The sequence below is a fragment of the Drosophila miranda genome, chromosome XR (assembly GCF_003369915.1).
Source record: "Drosophila miranda strain MSH22 chromosome XR, D.miranda_PacBio2.1, whole genome shotgun sequence".
Taxonomy (NCBI): Eukaryota; Metazoa; Arthropoda; class Insecta; order Diptera; family Drosophilidae; genus Drosophila; species Drosophila miranda.
This window is the reverse complement of record NC_046674.1, coordinates 19457850-19475388: the sequence shown is the minus strand read 5'-3', so window position 1 is coordinate 19475388 and position 17539 is coordinate 19457850. Positions and strand designations below refer to the sequence as shown.

Sequence of the window (17539 nt, the reverse complement as noted above, 5' to 3'; positions counted from 1 at the left end):
ACCAGAATGCGATGACCTTTAGCGATCTACTTAAATCTTTTGCAGTTCTCTGGATCCCTACAGAATACGCTCCAATCGCTTCGCTTACTCACCGTATCTTGTTCGTATTCCGGTAATAGGGTTTCGCTTCCACGGCGAGCTCTAGTTCTATGCTCATCACAGCCGTATTCCTAGCCGGGACGAAAGAATTTACAAAAATATTTTTCAGCTTCTGGTATGCTTTTTTTTGTTTGTTTGTTTTGGTGACTCAAGATTATACTTTAGAGTAGAGTACTTTTACAACAATTAACAGCCAATTGGACAACATTTAAGAAAGGAAGAGAAACATAGCCGGAAACAGAGAACGCTTCAACATAAACCACATTAAACAGAGTATGAAAAAAACAACAAAAAATAGATACACCAGACGGGCCACACAAAGACACAAAGACACACAATACACAGAAGGATAAATAGAACAGATTAAACAGATTAAACAGACAGACAGAAGAGAAAGAGAACTGAAACCCTCAAAACGCGCCGATCTTTTGGGCCCGAATGTCAATTTTGCATACCCCATTTGGGGGGTATTAGAATTTTGTAGCTGCATTAGATGGTTACACACATATAATGGGAATCGAGCTTAGGGAAAATATTAGACAAAAATGAAATAAATAATAAGGGAGACAAGTTCTGAAGAAAACTACAGAATATTTTCATAAATACTTATAGAAATGGTTCGAAAGATTTTTATGCTCGGAAATTTTTGCACAAAGAATTTTTGTCGGTGGGAAACTTCTAGTAGAAAGCACAGAGTTTCCCACAATAGTGAAAGTAATCGAAGAGTGAGGGAGTGAGTGAGTGAGTGAGTGGGGGAGGGCTAGCTATTGTACGAGTATGTAGGTTTTTGGCTTGGTTTGCTACACTTTTTGTTTGGGTTCACGTTCGCACGCTTCATTCCTGACCTGTTGCTGATTGTCTTTGGTTTGCTTGAATTGCAACTGATTTGGTCCCAACTGTTCGTGAGGATGATGATGACGCACAGGCACAGATCCCACGTTGCCGCTGCTGATGCTGTTGATGTTGATGCCACCCAGATGACGCAATGAGGCATGATGAGGTGGATAATGTTGCTGTTGCTGATGCTGATGCTGTTGCTGTTTCTGATGCTTTAGCTGCTGTTGTTGTTGCTGTTGTTGTTGTTGTTGTTGTTGTTGTTGTTGTTGTTGTTGTTGGGGTGGTGGTGGTGGCGATAATGATGATGAAGATTGGTTACTTGCTGTCTGATAATGTGATGCTGGCTGTGCGCGATGCAGTATTGGTCCCGCCGACATGGGCCGATATGGCAACTGGATTGCGGGTCTAATTCATATACACATATACATATACATATATACATCATATATAATATACGATATGTCAGTTAACAGTTACTGATGGGGCTGTAGTGTGGGGTAGTGGGTGGGTGGAGTGGGTAGGGAGTGGGGAGGTGGCGAGGTGGCGATGGTGGAGGGGGAAGGGGGAAGGCGGAGGACAAGTGGAATGGTCAGACTGGAGTTATTTTCAAGGTACCGTTTGTGTATATCCGTTACGGTCATGCCCAGTCCCGAGTCCGATGAGGGACTACGTCCGGTGGCGGCTATAATCTCCAAATCGTCAGCTGTTACCTGTTGGGGGAACGGAACGGAACGAACGTAATGGAACGGAATGGAACGAAACGAACGATTTGGTGTTTTGCATACGATTTCAGAGAGCGAGTGACACAGTGAGGAGAGGCAGTGACAGAGAGAGTGACAGATTTGACAGATTTGATAGATTTGACAGATTTGATAGATTGAGTGAGTGAGTGGAGAGTGAGGAGTGGTGGAGTGAAGCAAGGTTCTAGTACAAAGCTTTTGTTGAGTTCTGTTCTACTGAGGATAGTCAGAGATAGAGACAGATCGAGAGAGTGTCTTAGAGCGACAGAGAGAGAGAGAGAGAGAGAGGAAGAGAGAGTGGGAGTGCTTCTCTTGATATTTAGCCATATAGAACATATAGTATATTTATATTTATATTTATATTTATATTTATATTTATATTGATATGTGGGGTGCTCATCTGTTCGACTGTTTAGGTGTTCTGTCAGGTGCATTTTGCTTGTGGGATTACATAGAATATTTTGTTGTTTGTTATTTTACAGTATTATTTTTAATGCTTATAGAACTATAGATAACGAGTGGAGCACATCCACATACCCCCAAAGGCAATTTGTTTTGTTGTGGAAATTGCTTTGCCTCGATCCAATTTTTTGTTGCTATTTACATCTAAGGATTCATACCCTGTTTTGGTGGCAACTGTACTTGTACTTATACCTAGAGGCGTGGTTTTCTTGTAAAAATTGACATTCGTTTTCGTTTCATTTCTGTTCTGATTGTTTTCGTGTGGATTTAGCAAGGGGCCGAATCAGAGAGGTAAGCGAATAAGAAGTTTTTGAAAGAAAACTGTCACAACTGAACCGGAAAGAAAGAGGAGTACAAGTACGAGTAAGAGAATAACATGCAGCTTTTTGTGGAAATTAAATGAAATTAAGCATTAACGGGTTTTTGTTTCGAGTTTCAAGGGCTAGTTTAGTTTCGGGCTAAACACAGCTATTAAGTGGATACGGATCTCGTTCATTAATTAAACTACAAGTTTCGTTTTGGTTTTGGTTTTGTCCAGTGTTATTTATGTATTTAGTCTACAGATAAATCTTTTAAAGTTAAAGTAAAAGTTACAAACATACAACAATCAACAATCAACAACGACAACAACAAGAGAAAGATTTACTAAATAATAACAACATCTCATTGAAGAGAGTAGACATATGTCTACTATATATATGTATATAGTGGTAGACAGTACACAGTAGACGGCTGTTAGATCTGTTAGATCTGCACACTTTTGCCTGAACATGCTCAGTGTGTGTGTGTGTGTGGTGTGGGGCGTGTGGCGTGTGGCGTGTGGGTGTGGGGCGAGAGACGGGACGGGGTCTCTCTGATCTAAGTATATATTGTGTCTGTGTCGTAGAATAAATCTTCTAAAAAGCTTACCGGCAAATCACGGGCGGGGTCTCCCTTACGCTATAAAAGATTAAACGGAAGAGGCGTTAAACACATGCGCTTAGTTACAAAGTTAGAGGTAGGTCTACGGTCTACGGTCTATGGTGACGGTCACTCACCCGATGCCTGTCCACGCTATAAGGATCGCGTTCCCGGCGATAGACGAGCTCATCGTATCGCGTGCGATCCTCGGGGAACACAAGTTCTCGGATCTCCGTCACTAGCGTGTGCTGGTAGGAGTATAACAATCAGATAAATGCAATAAATGGAAGAGCCTTCCAGAGCATACCTTTTCGTACGTATCTAACATCTCTAGTAAGACGGCAACAAAGGCATCTATGGTCATTGCTTTCCCACTATACTCTGCAATATAGTAGGAGAGGCTTGCAAAGTGATGACGGGGCAGCAGAGAGCGGGCCTTCTCCTCCACCATGGTCGCAATCTGACCTTTTCGGCGTGCCCTAAGTATTTCGGATATATCAGAATTAGGAGCGTCCCATGAGAGGCGAGCGGGCATCCTCACCTTGTGCCTGTTGGACTGTAGGCATCCCAGGGCTCCATCTCGATGGAGGTACAGGAATGCGGCACTTTGCCCACATCACGTATCACCAGCGACATGCGCTTGTGGTATTTCAACTGACCAACGGCCTCGTCGTGCGTCACATCGAGAAACGATTGGCCGTTGACCTCGAGGATCTCGTCGCCGATCATCAGACCACACCGATCGGCCACACTGTCCTTGTCGACGCCGGTGACAAAGATCCCCAGGCCGTACTCCACGCCGCCGCGTATCATCAGGCCCAGGGACTGTCCCGGCTCTATGAGCAGCTCCACGCGACGTATCCTGAGGGGGTGAAAGACGGTTACAGGTGGTTCTTCTTCTCGGGCCCTGCCCAGCACTCGGGACCTACCGATCGCGCCGGTCGCTCCGTCGGCCCCCGTACTCCATGGGCGGCGAGGCGGGCCTGCCGTGCCGATCCATCCAGGAGCAGGTCTGCCGGAAGGGCAGGCCCTGTCCCGAGGCCGCCGCCGCTTGATTCTGTGGATGCAGGGGTGGTGCCATCGACGCGTACATGGGGTCGCGGGAGGGTGGTCCGAATCCATGGAGCGGCGCCGTCGAGTTCAGCGTGGGCGGGGCTCTCACCGTCATACTGATTTGACGTGACGATTTCAATATCTGCACACATCTCTGCGTTAAGAAAAAATGTGGCAATAGAAGAGACACAAAAGAGAGGACAGATGCGAGCAGAAAACGAACGAACCAACAAGAAGAGAGACAGAGTAAAAGAGTAAAGGAGTAAAGGAGCAAAGGAGCAAAAAGAGAAACGGGAGCAAAAAGTACAAAATTAAATCAAACAACGAACCAAAAACCCAAACAAAAATAATTTGATTACAAAAATTACTTTGCAAAAATTTGAAAACTAAAATTCCTAACGAACAAATTCCGAAATTATTAATTAACTTAAATTGTGGGCGTGTCACGTAGCATGGCCCTAGTCCCCCGCCCGCTTTGCTGTTGCCTGTTGGCTGTTGGTTTTTGTGGTTTCATGGCTGCTGCTGCTGTCATTATTTTAATTGTTTCTGACCAAAAATAAAAACGAAACTAATGTGAGAGTGTGCAAAATTGTGTGGGTCCAAGGGTGCTGCTCTGTGCTGCGTGCAAACGGGTCGTCGTCGTCGTCCAGTGAATCCTCCCAGGTGTCGCCCCCAGGGACCCCCCTGGTCCCCCTTCCAGCAGCTTGCGGCTCTTGCGGTTTATTTCTCGGACTTTTCACAGGAACATTTCCTAGCTGCTGAATAATAATGGTCTATCGATACCCAGCTATCATCTACTCAGAGTCATTCCGTGGTCGTTTCCGGTCAACAGAAGATGAACAGAAATGATATATTTCGAATGAAATAAAGTAAATCCAAAAGCAATGATATATACACAAACGATTCAGATACAAAATGCGACTAATCTATTGCCAATTTTTTCTCAGTGTATATTTGTATTAGTGTGTTATTGGTTTTAATACTTTTTCGTTTCTCAAATGTTTTAGTAATTATTCATACAAAAAGTATCAAGTGCACAAGGGTAGTATACGTATATATGTATATTTATTTTATGTATTTGCATAAGAAAAACTACGGTAAAAATCGTTTAGAGCAGACAGAAATTGATCCAAATGATAGAACGGGCCGCAAAGGGGGTGGGCCACCCACACCATATCCATATCCATATCCCATACACAGACACATATGTGTAGGTGTATATACATATATGTTTCAAAAGCAAGTTTTATCGAAAATGGTTAAAGTTTAAATTGGTAGAAGAGCGTGAGAAATGGCACAACATGTGTCTGGGCCAGTGCCAGTGCCAGTGGCAGTGGCAGTGGCTCTCCCTCTTTTCAGCAATCTAGTTTGTCGTATCCCTATATGAGGAATTATATTGACTATCAGAACGTGTCACATAAAATATCCCACAATAAATTGACTTTCGTTGTTGGACAGCTGCGAAGGGGAAGGCAGAGGCAAAGGCAAAGGCAGCCCTTCTGCTTTTCGTTGCCAAGTTCTGCCGAGTGTTGGCCATAAAAGACAAAGATGTTGGCCTACTGAATACAGTCTACTTGTTTTCTATATATACATATATGCATATAAAAGCCTGATGGATGGGACCCTATTAGGGGCAACTATTAGGGGGGACAACGATTGAGAGAGCCGAAGCGGCCCGGTCTAGAGGCTGTAGGGGGGTAGGCCAGACTCTATTCAAGAAAATCGCATTAAAAATCAATAAAGTGTACAATAAAATTTGATATTTTTGAAAGGAGATGAGTTTGACAATGCTGTCAGTGGCGCAGGATGGGCATGGAGCATAGCAGTGAGCAGTGAGCAGTGAGCAGTGAGCAGGGAGCAGGGAGCAGTGAGCAATGAGGACATCATTCCATACAGTGTCCATAATGTTTCTACTTTGAGAGGTGGAGAGTTCTTCGACTACTTAGTAATTTTCTGCATGCTCTAATCGATTTTTGTCTAAGAATAGAGAACATTAGCTACTACAAAATATATGGGTACGTTTTTTTTTTATAAATATAGAAAAAGAGATGTAAATATATAGGCTTGTTTGTGGGCTATTTTGATGGATGCTCACCTTCAGCGCCTCCTCGTGATTGATTGAGGTGAATGGGGTGCCGTTCACCTCTAGGATTGTATCACCGGGTCGCAGTCCGGCGCGCTCGGCCACCGAATTCTCCTCGATGCGTGAGATGTAGACGCCCAAGCCTGGAGGCCCACAAAAACAACAGAAAAAACAAAAAGAAGGGAATCAATTAGCTCAGACATTGAATTTGTAACAAAAATCCACCATCCCCTCATTCCTTCCTTGGTTTTTCATTAAGCTCTGCCAAGTTGCCTGGAAGTGGTTTGAGGATGGAGTGCGGCAGCCATTTTATGTTTAATTTATAAAGCACATGTGCATGTGGCTGTGTGTGTGTGTGTGCCACAATGCCAGAAAGAGATAGGGAAACAGAAGCAATGGACGAGGAGGAGCCTGCCTGCATACGGGGGCAACTTAAATAGATTTTTATCGATTTTAAAGCCCCGTCCGCATATTGCAAGCTAAAAATAAATTCTACCCACAGCAGGAAATGGGAATGAAAGAGGCGCAGTCTTTGGCGGTGAAGGAGGGCTGTCCAAGGGGACAGGTAGGGGGGCAGGGACAGGGACAGGGACAGGGGCAAGGGTCAGGGGTACTGCGGATGTGTGGCTGATGTGCCTGACGTGGAGGCAGGAAGAGCTGGTTAGCCGAAAAGGTAGTCAGGTGCAAAAATGCACTTGGAAAATGTCAAAGCTTCTGGCGGTTTGTCGAACACAAACAAAACCCACACGGCGGATGGATAGCTGGAGGAACGGAGGAACGGAGAACCGAATAACCGACAATATAAAACGAAATTGAAAACTAAATTGCACGAAAGTGGTTCCTCAAGCTAAAATAGAGACAGAGAGACTTAGGGGAGGAGGGGTAGGGCCTAAACCCACTGGGCGTGACATCAAATCAAACAGCAAGAGGCCTGAACTGGGCGTGGCTCTCCATCTGTCATTGAACGGGCGATAGAGTGCAGAGCAATGCCATCTATCTTAAACAGGGCGGGGGGGGGGGGGGGGGGGGGGGGGGGGGGGGGGGACATACCTGAGTCTTTGCCTCCTTTGACACAGATACCGAAGCCATGATCGATCTGCTGATCCCGAGACATGGAAACGGTTCGCGTCGTTAGTTCGTGGATGTTCGGAACACTGCGATCTCTTTCCCGCTCACGATCCCGATAGATCTGCAAATAAGGAGGGGGCAAAGGGAATAAGTATAGTCCTTGCAGGAAGCTGGTGCCGGATGGTGCCACCCACCTGATGCGTCGTCGAGGGCGGACTGCTGGCCGGACTGCGTCGTCCGGTGCGATCGCGTGTGCCGCCATTGCTGTAGTGATAGCTACTCGTAGGAACTGAAGACGACTGGGTGGCGCCGAACATGCGGAGCACCTGCTCCGGCGATATGGGGCGCTTCTTGTTGCCGTTGCCCATGGCCGACCGCCCGCTGGCCGCCGTCGAGGTGGGCAGGGTGCCCGCCGTGCCGGCGGCCATGTGGCTGGCGGGTGAGGAGCTGAGGTACGCGGAGCCGCGTCCCGGCAGCGAGCCCCCCTTGGTGGGCACCCCCGCCGAGTTGAAGTAGTAGTGGGGCGAGTGGGGTCGCTCCACGATTGTGTACGAGGTGCCGGGCGGGGAGTAGTAGAGCCCCGAGCGGCCTCCGCCCACAGCTCCGCCACCGGCGCGCAGCGAGCTCGTGCTATTCCCCACACGCGACCCGCCGCCCATGCCCGTTGCCCCCGAGCCCCCGTAGGGGCCGCCGCTGCCGGGCGGTGGACTGATCATGCCGAAGGCCAAGCCGATGTCCTCGGCCTCGTAGCTGCTAGGAGCACCCGCACTGCTCCGCATATGGTGGGCACTGAGTCCTTGCGAGCCGCCAGTCGGCACGCTGGATGATGATTGGGTGGCGCCCGAAATGAGCCCGGCCAGTCCGCCGATGCCACCGCCGCCCCCGCCACTGGGGCCGCCAAGGCCAAGTCCCGACGCTGCTCCGCCATGGTATCCGTAGGCTCGTGCACTCCAACGTGAGGGTCCAAGATCGCATAGTTCGGCATAATCGTTGCCAGCTGCGCTCATTGTCAGGGGGTCGCCGTCGTATGGTATGCCACTTCCCCCAAGGCGCATTACACTGCTGGAGCTGCAAGGAGACAACACGGGGGCACATTTGAGTATATCAAGTAGTAATCGAATGATGGATGATCTACAACTAAGACTTCGAGCCCCGAGATAACTCAGACCACAGCCTGGGGCAAGGGGTACTCAACCAGAATTGGGTTAAACACTCCTCCCACTCTGTCCCCCCCCCCTCCCCCGTTGGCGCTCCTTCAAGCAGCAACCCAACGAGATCCAACGCCCTCGCCTCGCCTCGCATCGCATAACTTTTGTTTGCCTACGCAGCGCTCGCCCGCTAAGCCGCAGCCGCAGACTGAGCCGTTTTCCATTCAGCGCAAACAAAAGCTTAATCTCCAGAGTCATATGTGCCACACAGGCCCCCACACACGCACACACACATACAGCTTTCCCTTTCCTGACTGACAAACACTCGCATTCACACACTCTGCGAAATCAATGGGAACTTATGCCCCGTGCTTCATTATTTATGGGCCAACTTTGGTTGGCAAAACAAAAACAGGTTGGTCCACCCCCCACCCCTCGTTGCCACCCCCTACTGTTTCTGCCTCTGCCCCAGGGACAGGGGGACAGGCCCCCCTCTCATAAATAGTTGAAAATTGCCGTGCTCACACTTTGGCAGCCATGGCCTGGCATCGGCCACGCACGGACCCTGGCCGGGAAAACTTGCGGATTTAGCGGATAACATGGGAAATTTGCTAGGCGATATGCCAAGTGAAATAAACGAGTACTATCGTCTAAGAGCACTGCATGTGCAGCTATCAGTGAACAGTGATAAACGAGAGAGATTTACCTTTTCGTTTCATTTGAGTACTTGCCTCAGAGACCAGCGGACAATTAGAGTAAATCGATGAGTTGCCAGGGGTTAAGTCGACCATGAAAATACCCTTCATAGAAAATACCCTTCTTGGGGCAAACATTATACATTATTGTAGGTAATGATACTCGTAGTTGAATTCGATTCTTAACAGATAACTTAACCAAGACTCCACTGCCTGCCACATAAATGATCTGCTCAATGGATGAGTGAATACTTTTAATAATTCTATGAACAAGGACAGCCCTGGCTACAGTCCTGCCCATCCAATGAACCAACAAATTAACAAACTAAAAGCTTTTGCAAAATTTTGATGTGCCACTTGGCGGGCAATCAGTCAGAAAAAGTTGCAGTTGCAGTTGCAGTTGCAGAAAACCAAAATCCACTCAATTAATCGAGTGTGAATTGCCAATAAGTTTCGAGTACTCAAATACTCATGAATGGCGTGAATGTGGGTGTATTCGTGTGCGTTCTCTGCAGAGAAAGTGCACTTTCAGCTAACCGACGAGGAAGGAACAAAAGCGCCGGGCAATTTGGTTTGACGCCTAAGCGCACTTAGCGGTCGGCCATTGGCAAGCACAGGCACACAAACACAAACACAAACACAAACAGGACACACACACACAAGCAGGACACAGACAGAGACAGAGACAGAGACAGAGCAAGTGCAGAAGCACCTACGTAATGGCGGGCAATTGTGCTTACGGTCTAACAAGCAGCCAATAATGTCCTTTTTGATTTACCGATACACATTTGCATTTCTTTTGCCCTCTCTCCCTCTCGCGCTCTCTAACCCACAATAAATTGGCAAGCAGACGCCATTACAAATGAGGCACACACCAATACATACACACAAACACACACACACGCAGAAACAAAGGAAATGTTGGGGGAAATGAATTTTGTATAAATATCAATAAGAAGCATCAGAGACAGCTTTTTCCCATATTATATACATATATGACAATAAATTTCTCTGTGGCTATTTTCCTCCCAGCCCCCAAACCCCCGCCCCCACTTCCAACCCTCCCACTTTTATCTATCAGTTTTTTTTTGTATTTTATTTATTCTATCTTGTTGCTTTTGTTGCTGCCTTGGCTTTGTTATAAAATAAACGGCAAAAACAGCATGCTCCAAACGTATTTACTCATGACCTTGCCGAGGCAAAGCCAGCACACACACACACAAACACACACACACACACACACTTACATACTCGTATAGTACATATGTACCTACACACTCGTAGACACTGAAATACAACCACAACGTCGCCTGGCGTTGGCGCTTGTCACAAGGACATTTTTCATGTGCGCAATGTGACATTTTTTTTGGAATTTGTTACTCTCCGACTCTGGTTTGTTCTGTGCCAGCCAGCCAGCCAGCCAGCCAGGCAGTCCATGGGACGCACAGTGTCCCAAAAGCGACATATAATTGGGACTGGCTTCTGTGGGAATTGGCAACTAAAAAATGTATCATAAAGGAGCACTTTCCGATGGGTTTCAGATACAGGAACTGTTCAGAGATGGCTTGATATTTTGAAAGTTTTGAAAAAGAATAAAACCGGCATGGAAATGGAGTAAAACAACGAAACAGCTGTTTTTCTGTCCTAATTTCCTTACAATTTTCGAGAGTGGAATAGATATATTTTTTAGATATTTTACTTCCCCAGACACGGCTTTATCTGCCTGATGGGACATTAAGAATGATCGAGCGTCGATCTATATACTTTTTTCGTGGCCGTATCTTCGGTATTTTCCTAGAATGGCCGTACATTTATTGCTGGGGATGCCGTATAGGCTGTCTATCTTATAGACACCTTTTTTGGGATGTTCCTCTGGTTTGATGCCACTGCCGCCAGGTCTCTGCTCTCCATTTTGTTTCGGTTTTTTTTTTTGTATTTCAGTCTACTGCCAGCAGATGGCACTTGCTTCTAACTGTTTCGCTGTTGTCTTTGGCCCCTCTAACTCACACTCACGCTCACAGAGCTCCCTCCTGCACTCCTCCGCTCCACTCTCCACTGGCCGGGGTCGCCTTTTTTTGTTTTTTGTCCTGGCTTTTTGTGGCTGTTGTTTGATTTGAAAATAAGTTTTGTATATTGTTCACTCCAGTTTTTATGGCACTCGAGCCTAGGCATTTTGCATTTTGCATGTTGCATGTTCTACATGCCTGCCCCTGCCCCTGCCCCTGCCCCTGCCCCTGTCCGTGTGTGTGTGTGTGCATCTTTCCGTTTGGTCCAATGCTGCACTGCAATTCTCGTAGTTGTTTGCATTTTTCAAATAATTGGAAAGCACATTTCGATGTTTGAGCTTCGAGAGACAGGACTGCCCCCCAAATGTGTGCCACACGAGGCAAGCCAGAGGGCGGAAACCCTTTATAGCCTGGCATTAATAATGGATGTTTAATACGCGACTGGCATTTAATGTTCAGCTTTTCAAGTGCGCCTAATAGTGCCCGAGGCATATTAAAACATTAACCCGGGAGCCGCAGGATTTCGCCGAGCATTTCGCCAAGCATTTCGCCCCCGAGCATTCATCAGCGTTCATCATCATCATCATCAGGGCTTTCCTTTTTTTGCTGCCTCTACCTTTCCCGTGTTCTGTTTTTTCTTCTCTCTTTTTTTTTTTGGTAAATTTCTGGGGAAGTAATTATGATAAATGCAGGATGTACACGAGTGTGTGGGATGGATCAGGATCGGAGAGAGGAGGCCTTTGTGTGCCCCCGTGTGCGGCATGTCGAACTTGTAACTGGGTTAATTGCGCGTGAATAAAAGTAAAGGTAGGAGAGACTGAGACAGATGGGGGGGACAGGGGATGGTGTGGTGCCTCGCCCACTTCCCACTTCCCGCTTCCCGTCAATAAATCTTGAAGAAGATCTCTCAGACCATTCCATTCCATTCCGATAAGCAAAGCAGTTCTGCAGTTACGTGACTTGTTTTCTTTTCTTTCGTTCTTCTGGCATATTTCCGCTGTTCTTAAACTGCTTATAAGCCAGAAAAAGCAAACGTGCTCGAAGATGAGTAATCGTGTGAAGGTTTTCCGAATGAATGCGAATATTTTAACAAACATACAATAGAAATACATGCATACTTCTGCAGGCATTTCAGAGTTAAGTATTTATTGGATTCAAAGGATTGTGCGACTTGTGTGGCAGCAGCAATTGCATAATCAAACAGCAAATTCCATTCTGGAGCCGCCCATCGAGGAGAGATATGGATACGCCAAGGGCAACCATCCACCATCCACCATCGAAGGACTCTGCACAAAGCCCGAGCTTGGCGCATGGCTCTTCATCCCCAAATCTGTATATGAACAGAACAGCATGGCTTCACCTATACACTCAAAGCACACATGTATAGTCGTATTAATGTACTAATCAGCTTTGAGCATGTGGTATTTTGGCTGTTCGAGCGCCAAGAGTGCTCAAGGATGTGTGGAAACATATCTGTGTGCAATAATTCAAATAAAACGGATCAAAACTTGATGTGAAGAGAGTTCAGCTTCAAGCAAGCTACTGTTCAATTTACCGTCTCTCTTTAGGAACCAAAGGGCCAAAGTTCCATCAACTGTGACCCCAGGTGTATCTCCATCGTTTCCCTATAACTTTACAGCAAAAAGACCGAACAACTGCGAAGGAAACTGCAAAAAGAATAAAGAATTCTGTTTACTTAAGCCATCTGGCAGTACTTCCTATATGTGTAGTACATGCTGCACATGGGGATCTCTGTTCACCTCCTCTTGCCGGTGTTTTTGCACCTTTTCAATTTGCTGGCTCTGTTGTTTCTGGAGGAGGGCGTGGTGGCCCCTCAAAGAAGCGTCACGTAGGCCACGAAACGAAACGAAGCGAAAATCTGTTATAATAAGATATGCACAAATGCACATGCATAAGTTAGACACGGAGCAGGGCCAGAACGGGCCTAAAGAACGTCGCAGAAAGAAGCCCCCGAAAGAACACAAAAAGAAGAACGGACCAAGTTGACTTACACGTCAACTATTGATTTTTTAATTAAATATTAATGAAGCACGAAGAGCGGCAGCAGCAACAAAAATGGCACACAACACGCTCAAAAAAACACACAAAAAAATACAAAAAAAAAACAACAACAAGAAGGCGAAGACGAAGACGGGAAGTGGAACGCCTCGAGGTATGCTACAAAAAACATGACACACAAAGAACGGTCGGAAGGAGACGGTTCTTCGACGGTTAGGAGGTTAGCCAGGTGACCGGACAGGGGGGCAGGGGGGCAGGTAAATACACGAGCAAATTACGAATTTTTAATCACACGTCGCGCTCGTTATATAAGCAGGAATACTAGTGGTATCAGCTCCCTGCCGAACCGACAAAAAGAAGCGAACAGAAATCAAATAAAATAAATATGCAAAGCGTCGTCTCGCTGGGAGCTCTCTCTATGCCCCTCGCCCTGCCCCTCTTCCGATCCTGCCTTGTCCTCCTAGGGCCCTGTCTTTGAGTAGGTCGTCTATGCACAGACACGCAACCAGAAGCGGCAGCAAGCAACAACAACAAAAAATTGGAGGAAATGTGTGGAAATGTTAAAGGCAAATGAAACTAACTGAGGAAGTGTAGATGAAGGGAGAGGAAAAGGAAGGGGAAGGGGAAGGGGAAGGGGAAGAGGAAAAGAAGTGTGTGTGTGTGTGTGCCAACGAGAGACAGGACAGCCGGGACAGGCTGGCATTTCCTACAAAACGCCGAGCAGCATTTTGTCCAGTCACGAAAAGTTTGGTCTACACAAAAAAAAAAAATAGAAAAAGAGACGGAAACTCAAGTGTTCCGACTGAATGATACCCAGCACATAGTAGATGTAGTCACAATGATATGGCAATGAAGTCTTTGATTGGATTACACTGAGAGAAAAACGGCATAGAAACAAGAAACACATCCGTAAATGGGTATTCAATGTATTTATGCTGCTTTCTCTGGGTCCGAGGGACTGCCTGTTACATAGCCCCCTTCGAGGGCAGTATACCCTTGAGCGAGTGCGAGTGCGAGTGCGGGTACACACACACATCTGTATCTGTATCTGGGGGAGCGGAGGCGGGTTCAGGTTAGCAAGAACCACTCGAGTCGACAAAGTCTCAAGTTGAATGAAGAACTCACGCAACGCAACCCATGTACGAGTACGAGTACAGGGGGAGGGGGAGGGAGAACGGTAGGGCCAAGAGTGGAGTCCTAGAAATATGCTGGGCCCAGGGAAGGAATTTCTCGTTGTTTTCCTTGATGCCATTTGCAACGTTTTACGATGACAACGAATTTGTGCATTTGAAAATGGAAATTTATGGACGGCCAGCCGAGACACTGGCAATGTGTTGATGGGAAATGAATGATGAATATCATTCGAATAGTTCAAATGCAACACATTCATTTCCCTGTTGTGTCCGTCTCTGTCTCCGTCTTTGGCTCTGGCATGCAGTAATTGAAAAGGAACCCACATTTTTCATTTGCCTTTTGCCCATTTTCGCTTATTAAAGTGATGCGAAATTCCATTTATGTTTGCCATAAATTCAGGGCAGAAAATGGGAACAGAGCAGAGCACATTTTTGCCTGCCTGCCTGCCTGACTGGCAAATGGAGGCTTCCATTCAGCTCGTAAGGCCCTTAATTATTATGTCAGCTAACTGAAAGTTAATAAACCACTCATTGTCATGAAAATAAAAGCCAAAAATAAACGAAATGAACCAAAAAGGGGGCATATGGCCAAATCAATAATAAATACATAAACGGGCCCGCAAACAAATGATTCAGACAAGAAGAGGCCATGCAGCCTGGGGCACGAAATACCCTTCCACAGGGGTACATGGCCCAAAAATCGTGGAATATATTTTCAATTAAAATTCCATTTGCGAGACTAGAATTTACGACTAAAAATTCTCTTGCAGGCCACAAAATATGATTCCTTCTAGTTGAGAGGAGAACTTGGACCGAAATCCGATGAAATCGATTCATGGTAGCACCGTATTCTCCTTCTCACCGTTACTTAAAAAGGAATATCCTTTGAAAAACTCACATCAAACTGAGATCAAACTGACAAATAAGATGGTAAAAATACTCGTTTGCACTCTGGAGTAGAACTTGCCTCAAAGTATTGCTCCGTAATCGTTTAAGTTTGGGCACTTCCCCCATCATCTGCAGGGCAGGGTATCCCCAATATAATTTATCAGACTCATCATAATCGTTGGATTGCGTGGATACCCACTGCCGCTGCCAAGGCGAGGATAATAAGCCAGCAATTAGTGTCACCGATGGACCTGCTGAGGCCCCAAACAGACACACAGCCCAAAGCCGAGGCCCCGCCATTTAAAGCAATTTAGCTGAGGATGGGCCCAGGAAAAAAGGTTAAACGAGTCGCACTCTCTCGCTCACACACACACATCTATTATCCTGCGAGTATATCCTCTTTAGCTGCTGGCTCAAATTGAAAAAGGGAAAAAAAGGGAGTGAAGTGAATGGAAAAAGTGGCGAGGACAAATCGCAATTCCAGTTTTATTAATATTTTTCTATTTGCCTATGGAAAACTACTGAATGGATGGCCACCCCCCGCTCCCCCACCCTCCCGCTCAGTGGGTCCGCAATCGTTTCAATGGCCGTAGTAAGGAGAAAACTTTCTTAATACAAGATACTTAAAGGACACAGCCGCACACAAAGAGCGAGAGAGGGAGCGGGAGAGACAGAGAAGCACAGTCCGACATTCAATTGCCACCTTTTGCCTGAAGGATTTTCCATCCCTGTGTGTGTGTGTGCGTGTATCTATGTGAGTTCTGCCCAACTCAAACTGAAAGTCTTAAGTGAATTAGGAGGGGAAACTTGCAACATTCCCAAGACAAGTCCTGCCACTGACTGCGCCCCTGCCCCGTCCAACCACTTCAAGGTTCTCCACCTAATGAGCTCTTGAAGTGTACAAGTTTGAGCTCCGTAAATATATAGATGAACACCAAAAAAAAAGGATTATTCTATATGACAGCCCGGCCCCGTGCCTGCCTACCTCCCGCCCGCCCTTTAATGATCATTCCTTTTGACTGGACACCTGTGCCAGTGCCTGGTCCCCCCGCAAAGATTGATTGTTATAGAGAAAAGGCTCGGCTTTGGCCACTTAATGATTGCCAGCCAAAAAAGAAAAACCAGGAAAGAATTGTGGATGGTGTCAGGTCGGAATGGGGCTCCGACTGAGACTGGGGGCGTCACCCACACCTTAATGTAGCATAAAACAATTATCGGAATTTCCTTCTTCCACTTTCCTTTCTTTTTTGGGTTGGGCTTGGTCATGGGCTGGGGCTGGGGCTGGGGCTGGGGCTGGGGCTGGGGCTGGGGCTGGGGCTGGGGCTGGGGCTGGGGGCTTAGTTTATGTTGCTCGTAATTAAAGTTGTGGGGAATGGCAGTGGATGGCCGCTGGGTGCCCATCAAATCGATATTCGAGAAGGAGAACCCAGAGCCGAGAGTGAAGGTTAGACAGGTGAAAGGAACTGGCACAGGAGTCTACAAATTTCCAATTGGATGTGGCTCCGATTGGCACTGGGATTTTTCTGCCAGACTCCTGCGGATATCAGAGTGTAAGTCAGAGCCTATCCCCACGAGCGGCTTGATTTAGCTTGATTCCACCTGCCCATCACAGCCTCAAGGATACACCCGCCGTACTTGACCTACAAAAATAGCAGAAACCATTATTAATGATAGTGCCTAGTGCCAGCGGAATATTCGGGCGAGAAATTAATTGACTCAAAAACACATTCGTGGCTGCGACCTACCTGGGCCAACTACGTAATAACTATTTAATGGGTTATTTCACTGCCTCCCCCAGTCCCCAGTCCCCGGTCCCCGCCAAAATGAGGCGGCGGCAGGTGCTGGCCGAACGGCTGACATTTAATTAAAATTGGCGCCTAATTAATTGCCCAAAAACGGGAGCGCACAGTCCGACATGACAGGACATTACTAGGCGTATGAGTGATGTTTGAATTTGGAGCAGCTTTTCGCTAATTGAAAATGAAATTCTGATCTCTGATTTCTGATTTCCGATTTCAGATTTGTGATTTCTGATTTTTGGCATTTATTCCTGTGGTCGTCGGGCATTTTATTATCGCCAATATTTGCATGATTGATTCCACGGCTAAAATGATTTCGCAGTTATTATTCCGGCTATTATTCGGGGCAGCCCCCCAAAAAAATGCAGCGCTCTTTTTTTTTTGTTGCCTCTTTTCGGTCCGCTGGCAGCATTTTTTCTCTGCATAATTGATGGCTGAGCTTTTAATTGAAGCTGAGTTGCGGTTATTACGGATGTAAGTGGCGCGAGAGGCAGGCAGATGGATGGGGCGCAAAATGTATGCAAATTAAGACTGCACCGAGGGCGGTCCACAATTAAAGGGAAATCGCAGCGAGAGAAAAACGAAAAAAGCGAAAAAAAAACGGAAAGA

At 46.6% G+C, this 17539-nt stretch overlaps 1 protein-coding gene across 1 annotated transcript in view; it reads right to left on the bottom strand.

Annotated features, from left to right (window-relative positions):
- LOC108153393 (whirlin) overlaps nt 1–17539 on the bottom strand; it is a 36916-nt gene that overhangs the window by 16879 nt on the left and 2498 nt on the right. Inside the window, 11 exon segments of the mRNA XM_033386927.1 lie at nt 93–170; nt 945–1341; nt 1552–1646; nt 3048–3077; nt 3176–3286; nt 3346–3517; nt 3580–3900; nt 3968–4245; nt 6187–6317; nt 7225–7363; nt 7437–8310. Coding sequence (XP_033242818.1) covers nt 93–170; nt 945–1341; nt 1552–1646; nt 3048–3077; nt 3176–3286; nt 3346–3517; nt 3580–3900; nt 3968–4245; nt 6187–6317; nt 7225–7363; nt 7437–8297 — 2613 coding nt within the window. The 5' untranslated portion in view covers nt 8298–8310.